The 10,780-nt window shown below is 37.7% G+C and overlaps 1 protein-coding gene across 1 annotated transcript; it reads right to left on the bottom strand.

The window, feature by feature from the left end:
• Positions 1-5,546: 5,546 nt before the first annotated feature.
• Positions 5,547-10,701, bottom strand: C9H15orf61 (chromosome 9 C15orf61 homolog). Its single transcript, XM_021694014.1, has 3 exons — positions 10,356-10,701; positions 5,674-5,803; positions 5,547-5,568 (listed from the first exon to the last, which is right to left on the bottom strand). Exons 1-2 carry the CDS (start codon positions 10,699-10,701, stop codon positions 5,676-5,678), a joined length of 474 nt encoding a protein of 157 aa, XP_021549689.1. The 3' UTR covers positions 5,547-5,568; positions 5,674-5,675.
• Positions 10,702-10,780: the final 79 nt, after the last annotated feature.

Below are 10,780 nucleotides of genomic sequence, written 5' to 3'. Positions count from 1 at the left end.
TGAGAGAGAGAGAGAGTGCATACTTGGGGAGGAGCCGGAGTTGGGGGGAGAATCTCAGGCAGACCCGGCGCTGAACAGAGCCGGCTGTGGGGCTGGATCCCACCACCAGAGATCATGACCTGAGCCTAAACCAAGTCTGAATGAACCACCCAGGCACTGCACCATGTTAACCATTTTTAAGTGTATAGTTCAGTGGTATCAAGTACAGTCACATTATCATTCACGTTATTATACAACCATTGGTACCATCTGTCTGAGATCTTTTTTCATCTTGCAAAATTGAAACCATATCGCATTAAATACTAATGGCCCATTTCCCCTCTCCCCATTACTAATTTTTTAAGTTTCATTGAGAGATAATTCACATGCCACACAGTCGTCCATTGAGAATGTACCATTCAATGGTTTGAGTATAGTCGCAGTGTCGTGAACCACCACCACAATTTTAGAACAGTTTCATCACCCAGAAAAGAAAATCCATACCCATGACATGTCACTGCCCATTTCCTCCCAACCTCCCCATCCCTAGACCATCACTAATTCACTTTGGCTCTGTAGATTTGCCTGTTCTGGGGGGCGCCTGGGTGGCTCAGTCATTAAGCGTCTGCCTTCAGCTCAGGTCATGATCCCAGGGTCCTGGGATCGAGCCCCGCATCAGGCTCCCTGCTCTGCAGGAAACCTGCTTCTCCCTCTTCTACTCCCCCTGCTTGTGTTCCCTCTCTCACTGTGTCTCTCTCTGTCAAATAAATAAATAAAATCTTAAAAAAAAAAAAAAGATTTGCCTGTTCTGGACATTTCATATAAATGAAATCATGTAATATGTGGTCTTTTATGACTGCCTTCTTTCACTTAGCATGATGTGTTCTAGCTTTATCAATCCTATCATGTGTATGGGTCCATCATTCCTTTTTTTGACTGAATTTCATTGTGTGAACATGCCACATTTTATTTATTCATTCATCAACTGGTAGCTATTTGGGTTGTTTCCATTTTGGGGCTAAAATGAACAATGCTGCTATGAACATTTTCATACAAGTTTTTGTGTGAACGTATGTTTTCAGTTCTCTACAGTATATACCTAGGAATAGAATTGCTGGGTCATATGTTAAGTTCATGCTTAATATTTTGAGGAACTGTCGAACTTTCCCAAAGTTGTTACATCATTTTACACTCCCACTGATAATGCATGAGGGTTCCAGTTTCTCCACATCCTTGGCAATACTTGGTATCATCTGCCTTTGTGACTATAGCCATCGTAGGAGGTATGAAGTGGTATCTCATTGTGGTTTTGATTTGAGTTTCCCAGCAGTTAATGTTGAACATCTTTTCATGTGCTTAGTAGCAAAAATTTGTATAACTTATTTGGAGAAATATCTGTTCAAATCTATTTTTCAATTGGGTTTTTGAGTTATAAGAGTTCTTTATATATTCTAGCTACAAGTCCCCTATCAGATACATGATTTGCAAATATTTTCTCCCATACCATCAGCTGGTTTTTCATTTTCTTGATAGTATCCTTTGAAGCATGAAAGTTTTTAATTTTGTTGAAGTCCTACTTATTTTCAGTTTTCATTTCCCTTTACTAACTTATCCTTTCCCCAATTAGGAGAATTTTATAGCAGGCTTTACACAAAATTAATTTCTTTACTAGAAAACTAACTGAAACTTTGGAAACACACTAAAAACAGTCCGGATTTATTTTATCCCAGTTGTATTAAAGGTATTCTGAATTAGCAGAATAGAATTCCTACAAGTAGCTGGATGGCCAAACTTATGTCAGTGGAAACTATTTTAGCCACATTTTCGTTTAAAGAAGAAATTTTTTCTCAACATCTCTTCTCTAATTTATATTACAAAAATACTCTGTGGACCACGGTCACTATTAATAACACTTCTTACTGTTGGGAAAGCTCTTGTGAAACATTTGTCAAGCATATAAAATAGTATAAAAGTGAAATATAGTAATTAAGATTTGTGTTCTATCAACTGTGTAGCTAAAGTAATTTTTCATTACTAACATAAGATTTAATAAGTATAAGTAGTTAAAGATTCTGACTTGGCACTAGTCATTAGCATGTGATTGAACTAGTAAAAAAATCAGTTAAAGCTGTGTTGATTACCACCTTATCTTTGAAAGGCAATTAAAGACCTCAATCATTGCAACAAGATTTGATTGTGCAGCCTTTATTGGACATTGATCTTTCAGCAAAGTGCAGTTACATTTTCCATTAATTTACAGTAACACAGTTTAACTTTGATACCCTAGACTGTTGACCCAGGTGAGATGTAATGCTAAATACTTGTTTAGGTTAAGATGCCCTCAAACATCATTACTGTCTGAATAGTAAGTGCTGAAAAAAAGATACCCGATCTACCAGCTTTAGGATAAGGTTTCTGTTATCTGCATTAGCTTTTAAATGAAATGAAACCAAGATCCTGTCTTGATGTCACCCCACCCATTTAAACATCATTCATTCTTTAATAGAATTAAGAGATACTTCATGAAGCATTATAGCTGTTCTTGCTTAGAGTTTTGACAAGAAATAAAATGTACATTGTAAAAGAAATATGTATGGCTTTTAATAATTAAAAATGTTTCATTTTTTTACTGAAGTCAACAATTAGCAAAATCTTAGTGACCAAATATGTGTGATAAAAGAAATAGCTATTTGTCATTTTGGTATGATAAGACATTAGCACTGAGAAACTAGGGATTTTTATATTAGCCACCTCATCCATGCCAATTCTTATTGTATCTTTATGGTGGTTCACAGTTCACATAGGAACTAAAAATTTTGACCAGAAATTTCTTCCAATACTTGATAACTGATTTGCATAGAAGTAACAATAGAAGATTTCTAAAATTTTATACTAACACTCATCTTCATTAAAAAATAGTTTTGCCTGGATTTTTTTTAAAGACAAAATCCCATCAAAGAAGTATTGGCAGAAAAGCTGTGTTTGGTTGTTTCATCAACTAAGAATATTCCTAATATCCAGAATGGCAGGGTCAACTTGGAACCCTGCTTGCCATCTCAGGCATTATCAGCTCTCAAGCAGGCAACCATACAATGCCTCAATTTGTCTCCTCCTTTCTTTCTCTCCCTTATTTTTAAAATCCTTCCGTTAATGAAGTTCTTTACATATAAATACATATGGAATGGAAGAATGAGGACTACAAAACCAGCTTTTACTGAAATAAAACTGACATTTGCTTACAAGCATATTTATTATACATTTTAAAGTAGAAAGGTTCCTTGTTTTGTTCTTCTCAGATTACAGGTGGAAAAAACTAAGACACAAAGGAGTAGAGTTATTAGCTTGAGGTCAAAAAGTAATACAGGACTGACACTAAAATAGAATCAATCTCCTGACTTCTAGCATTTATACTTTATCCCTTTTAGACCACAAAGCTTCCATGTCATATTCAACTTTAAAGGAAAAACTTAAACCATTACTGTTCAATGGGGAGCATTTTTTAGACTAAAAGGTTCACTGTTAAGACTTAATAAATCCAATGAATGGTATTTTAATATTTGAACTATGCCCTTAGCCATCGTTGAGTTCATCCTTCACCATGATCAACTTCATGAGAGCAAGAGGTCTATTGATTTTCATGTAATACAAGAAAATATTACATTTGCTTAATTGTTACACAGTGCGCACATGAGACAAGAAATCAAGGCTCTATTTAATGCTGCAAGCAGCAGAGAATTACAGAGATCAATAGGGTAGTTTGTCAAAGATCTTCTCCAAGGAGACTTACCTATCACCATATGGACAAGAAGTCACACTGACTGTAGCTATTGAAAAACAGGTAAGCAGAGTCAGCAGTACAAATTATCAGAAATCAAACAGGCCAGTGTGAAAAGAAGTGCAACTCTACTGAAAAGCTGTATTTATAGTCTAGTAATTAAAAACCATTTTATCGGCCTTGTGCTGGGACCAAACCTTTACAGCAAGTATTGACAAGACCAGCAGCAGTGAATGAGCACTATTTGACTTAAAACTTATGAGCTATAGTTATTTAACTTTGCCCATTACAGGGGAAATCAGTTCTAGCCTTCCTTGCAAAATGCTAATAGTCAGTTTTATTATTAATGAAGCTTAATGTAACACTATCTCCTTCATGTAAGCCATTCATTTAACTAGTGTCAAGTATATTCTTCTGGACTAAATATAATGGCATAAGTACTTCTTTGATTAAAGTGTTATTTAGAATTGCATTTAGACAAGTGAACACTACATATATTTGAAGAACAGCTCACTTTCTGCAGCTCATTTAAAACAACTACCTTTAAAGAAGTCAGTTTGTATTACTTTATTCTGGTATTTTCACCTCAGTCACTGCCACTCTTTCTCTAAGGATTGGCCAGAAGCAAGCACCCAAATGCTGTATTTTATAAAATATTTTGCTACAATAATGTGTGAATGTTGCAGAGTATCAGCAACACATTAACATAAAATGATATATAATGTATGTTTGTAATTATGGGAGAGATCATAAATCTTAAACACCCATTGGTTTAGAAATTAAACAGTTCTACTTAGTTCTCCCTAAATTACTCCAAATTTCTGAAATTTACCATTCATCTGGGTATTCTGTAACTACCCCCAAGGATAAATTTTTTTTAATGACTTTGCTTTCAAAAATGCAATTAACTTAATAAAATCTTAACACAAAACTGCTATCAGGTCTTTAAAATTTCAGCCCATTTCCCATCACCAAGAAGTGTATGGATATTGTACCATTTCAGCTAACTGCTTTTATAAACAGTCACCAAATTTATTCTTCTGGGTCTTTCTAGATCTTAATTGTTCTTACAGCTTTATCAGCATGCTATTTTAACTTTTAGTAGGTCTTAATTTCATTTGTCTTGCTACATTTACATTAACCAGAGTCATTATTTTTTAGAAAGTAGTATGGTATTGGATGTTTAGGCAGTAAGAAGTTTCAACATTACATCTAGACCTCTCATCTAGGTAAATGGCACAAGGGCTTTAAGACATTCCCACTGAAAATCCTGGCAGCTGAATAGTTTAGATTTCAGATTACAATTAGAATCCAACTGGAATTGCCAATGGTATTATCTCCACATATATCCTAAAATCCTCTACTTCTTTTTCCAGTGTCCTATAAAAGATCCATTTTCTCCTCAAAGAATCGACTTGAATTGTTAATACCTAACTATAGAATATATGTATGTTATAATCATTTTTTATCTGTAATTTAACCCAATTCTAGGAAAAAAAATTGGTATATGCTTCATGCATCTGTAGTTCCCATTGGCTAAATGGAGCACGCAATATATAACAATGTATGAAAAGCTTTGCCTCTTGAGGGCAATGATTCATCTTAAAGAACCCGACACTGAAGAAAGAAAAAGGTGTTTACAAAAGTTTTGTTTTAAAGGGTCAAAAATAGGGGCGCCTGGGTGGCTCAGTCGTTGACCTTCTGCCTTCGGTTCAGGTCATGGTCCCGGAGTCCTGGGATCGAGTCCCACATCGGGCTCCCTGCTCTGCGGGAAGCCTGCTCCCCCTGCTTGTGTTCCCTCTCTCGCTGTGTCTCTGCCAAATAAATAAAATCTTTAAAAAAAAAAAAAGGGTCAAAAATAAACATTGCATATACACACAAGAGAAAATCCACTGATATTTATGTTCTCCGATGCACACCTTCAATACCTGGCACCTTCATCTTCTTTATTTAGAAAATAAATTGTTATTGGTCCATAACTGGTATGTACAGTCTCTGTGACTCTAGCAAATAACCAGGAGCCAAGTCCATATAATAAGGTTGGAATACCTAGAAAACAAATGAATATGTTATTAATGAACATCAATGCTTATTAATTAATCATGCATCCATGTATTTGTCATGGTACAAATCACAGAGCACTCTTCTGCAATGTCAACAAATTGTAAAGTTATGAAAATATAAAGATATGAGTACAGACTGATTCTAATTATCTAAGAGCTCAATTTCATCAGTTTGTGGAATATGGAAACTGTGTGAGCCTAGAGATTTTTAAAACTATAGATAAGGCTGGTTTAAGTTTTAATTCAAAGCACTTTAGGCACTAATTCGTCACTTCCAAGTAATTATGAAGTAATTCTTTTTTTTTTTTGAAAGATTTTATTTATTAATTTGACAGAGATAGATACAGAGAGAGAGGGAACACAAGCAGGGGGGAGTGGGAGAGGGAGAAGCAGGCTTCCTGCTGAGCAGAGAGCCCGATGTGGGGCTCGATCCCAGGACCCTGGGATCATGACCTGAGCCGAAGGCAGACGCTTAATGACTGAGCCACCCAGACGCCCCAATTATGAAGTAATTCTATATACTTTTCACAAATAAGCAAATAGAATATTCATTAATTTAGTTGTAGATGCTCCGGATTGGTGGCCTTAAGCTCAAATTACTAGGTCAACTTTACTGTGCTTTACATCAAACAGTAACACTGATGGCTAAAGTAATTTTTTGTACAACTTAAAAGAAACTGGGTCAAACAGTTGTCTTCGAAACCTAAGGAAAACCCTAATTCTAAGGAAGATTTTAGTATAACAGGTATGAGAAATATTCCCATGAGTATTTTTACAACTGATTTGAAAACAATCTTGTTTCAACCTATTTGAAATAGGTATACAGTAGGCTCCAACATGTTTCTTCTTTGGAATATTTCCATTTGATAAGATTTTGCTGTTACAGTTGATATTAGTTGCCATTTGCGATACAGGAAACTAAACATATACTAACCAGAGATAATGGATTAAGCACTCATGCATATGACACTATATTGGACACAAAATAAACTTTCACAGCTCCTATCTTTTTTAAGGCAACTATTTAAAATCAGTGACTATTAACATACTAAAAACATGTATAAAACCACAGGCATATGAATCAATAATAAATACTGTATGCTCTACACAAGTATTAATTTTATTGTTCTTGTGTAGGAGTTGGACAGAAAAATGACAATTTAAGAGAACAGCTGTACATTTGGGAAATCCCTCTTTCTAGTTAATAGGGAAATCACACGCTCAGGACTGATCCTATTGCTAGATTTTTTAATTTTTCTGCAAGAATATATTTGCTGTATTATGCTTGTTTTGAGTGTGTAAGTGCATTGGACTACTTTGTGCTTTTTCCCTGAAGCTGCATTCCAACCACTGTGATGCCAGAGATTAATCAGGAGAAGCGTCACTAGCTGGCAATGAGAACAGGCAAAAATGCCCATTCAGGCTGGCACCCCTCTATTTTTAGGAATATACTGGGTCACAGTTTGTCACCATCACAGGGTTCCCTGGAACTCTCACGAAATCTTTGACAGTGTATTTGCCTTCTTTGCCTTGGTAATACCCAAAAGAATCTCTAAATGCTTCAAGGGAATGTCACAAAAGCCACAAAAACTAGCATCATAAAACTACTTATCAAAAAGAAAAAAAAAAGAAAAGAGAGTATGGGTAGGGAAGTAGACAAGAAAACAGGCAGGAGTGAAGAGTAGAGGGAGAAGTTGAAATAAAAAATAAATTTAAAATACAGTATCACAACTTGAAAGCTGAAAATCAATGGAGGAAGAACAAAATAGGTTCTAGAAACAATTATTTTCTAAATATACTGACAGTAAAATATATAAAATATGCCTTTTTAAAAAATAAAATATACCTTTTAAACCAATGCTAAGGATATAAATTTAAGGAACAGCTGGTGAAACTGAAATCTTGTTTTACAGTACTTCTCAGTTTTCAGTTAAAATATTGACACATTTTAAAAACCACACAAATCAATGGTCAATATTTTTTCAGCTAAAATGGGAGAACTGACCAAAGATTACTAGCTTATAATAACTACATTATCTCTTTTAAGAAACAGCTAGGAACCACTATCAGTGATGCTGTTTGATAGGGGATTGTGCTGTAATACAGGAGTCAGAAATTCTCTATTTCTTTTTTCCTGCAGTCTACTTAATGTAGTCAGGCTAAAATGAGATTTGCTACTTAAACAATTTAAACATAAAAAAATAATTTTCTTTATCTATAGCACATATGCTATAAAGTCTAAAATTCCATGAGAAATTATTTTTTTCCCAGACTGAAACATAACATCAAAATGAACATGAATGTCAGTTCTTTGCGTAATAATTCATTTTGAGTCAGCTGAACAGTAGGTAAACCACTGTCAAATTAAGCACTTAAAAAAAATTAGAACTTCTTAGCAAGTCTCCAATTACCCATTCATTCCAATGGTAAGTTGCTTTTCTTAAATCTCAATCTACTTCCCAGCAGGATACCCAGACTGATAAACCATCAGTAAAATGTCAGCTTCCATTGAAGGGAAGGCAGAGGAGAAAGGGAACAAATGGTACAAAAGAAATCTTTATTATTTACAAAATGGAAAAATGAATTACTCTGATAATTACTAATTTAGAAGGGAATAAGAGGAATAAGATCCTAAGTACTTTTATTAATAGAATAGGTATTTGATGATCCAGAGGGGGCATCACAGAACCGGAAAGAATCTATTATCTAATTCCCTACCTTAAGACAAAAATACAAAATAAACATTACCAAATTGGTGAATACACTGCTCTTTAAAAAGTCCAGAAAAAAATTCCCTTTACCAGTAAAAGCCAATTCGTGTTAAAGCATGCATGAGCAGAAACTTTTCCCTTTTGTTTAACTTAAAACTCTTATTCCCGTTTGGGCAGGATTTTTAGAATTTCCAAAGACCATTAAATCACTCTTCAGCCTTCTCTTCCACATAAAAAAACTACAACTGTTGTTTCTTTCCTCAAAATGTGTCACTTCTTTGTGTGAGAATATTCTGGGTATCCTACTTTTCTTTGGATTTCTTTGCATGTATATTTAAAAGAGAAGCCCCTAGTCATTAAGGTGTTCTTAAAGTATTAAGTTTCAAATGAAAACTTTCTTTAAAAGGCATTTGGCTCATGGTTTACCTATTATCCTCCAATTATACTTTTCCTAACCTGTTACTCTTTACATTTGGGATGAATGACTGATTCTGAAAATGCTAAAATAAACTTCTTCCTGAACCTATTCATCATTCTAGTCTTTGGAATCGAATCTTCTGAGTGAGCTTACCCTTCAACTTCAACCTCAAAATTAGAGGGTATGCTCTATGTAGTCCATCAGCCAAATGGACAAATTTTTAAAGAATTACACATTGCTAATTAATTATCTTCTCCTTGGGTGGACTGAACCCAGAACAGTCCCAGTAGACCAATGGTTCAAAAATCCCATGACTGATGTGAGTTACTATAAGCAAAAATACATAAATACCATATTTAAATTAATAAGCCATCAGATTATATAATACCAATGCAGGTGCACAGGGGTTTAGCTTTAACTCTGGTTTAAAAAAACTGGTTGGGTAACATGGTTCAGCTCCCACGTCTAGATTTTGAATTACTAAAATCTGGATCAATGTGATATTACCTATTAATAGGTTCAAAACATCTTGAGGCCTCTCGATAAAGATACAAACGATATACTTATGTCAATGTTCATGCCTCTTCCCTCATTAGCCAAAAGAAAATAAGCAGCCAGCAAGAGTAAATGCTCTCCAAATTAGAATATTCCCATGAAAACACAGAAATATTAAAGAGGCAGAATATTTTGGTACCTTTTAGGCCTAGCACCTTAGGAAGCTGCTATGACCGGTGAAAACCTTTAGTGCTTTTAGTAAAACGCACTCGCTGGGATTTCATATAAAGAAAACAATGAAACTCAGAAAGTAGTTCCAGTTTTTATAATACCGAACGCACCCAAGAAAATGATGGTCATGGGAACGAATCCTGCCATGCAGTAAGACATTTCTTAACTTCAGAGCCACTCTGCAGTGGGGTCGTTTCCTTACACCCTCATTCTTACTGCCCACTGTAGGGGTCCTCCCAGTCAAGAGCTGCAGCAGGTGAGGATGGCATGAATGTCTCCTCCCCAGGGGTGACGCAGTGTGGTCCCTGGATATAGGTCTGGGATAAAGCCCGACTTTTCTGGGAATGACTCAGTAGCAACTACTCAGCCCCGACAAGTATGTACGAGGAGGGACTGGGGTGGGTGGGGGGAATCCAAAATACTAGGGCCAAGGCCAGTCCCAGAACGCCGCAGAGTGGGTGAGACGCGGAGGCAGGGTCTGGGAAACCCAACAGCGCTGGCCGAAGCGTGGCGAGCGCGTGCGCCCGGGCGAGCCTGCGCGGGGCCGAGGCGGGGCTCCCCGGCGCTGTCGCGGCCTGACCTTGGGGCCGGGGTCTCGGCGTCTGAGCGACGTTTGTCAGCGTGCTTTGCAAACAGTGATCCCATTGTCAGCGGGACGTGCTTCACAGGCCCGGGCCACTCACCCAGGTTGACGACCTTGAGCGCCGTGAAGAACCGATCCTGCCCGGCCAGGTCCTGCCAGGGGGCCTTGGAGCAGTGGTACTTGATGTAGGGGAAGCAGCCGGTACGCAGGACGTGGTAGTTGGCGTCCTGCACCGGCCAGTTGAAGTGCGAGAGGCCGAACTGGTCGTTGCGGACGGCGCTGTAGGGCACGCAGAAGGAGGTCCAGTGCGGCAGGCGTCGCTGCAGCAGGTGCCGCGTCAGGACCTCCGAGGCGCGGGGCTTCGGGCGGGAGGCGGCGCCCGAGGCCCAAGGCCGACACAGCAGCAGCCGGAGCGCGGCCTCGTGGGCCCTCCGCAGGGGCTCCATGGCCGGCCTCGCTCGCGTCCCCGCCCCTCGGCGGCCGTGGGGCGCGCGCCGCTGGGGGCGGGGCCGCCGGAGCGCGCGC

Source organism: Neomonachus schauinslandi, chromosome 9 (assembly GCF_002201575.2).
Source record: "Neomonachus schauinslandi chromosome 9, ASM220157v2, whole genome shotgun sequence".
Taxonomy (NCBI): Eukaryota; Metazoa; Chordata; class Mammalia; order Carnivora; family Phocidae; genus Neomonachus; species Neomonachus schauinslandi.
The sequence above is the reverse complement of the archived record's forward strand: the minus strand, read 5'-3'. Positions and strand labels throughout refer to the sequence as shown.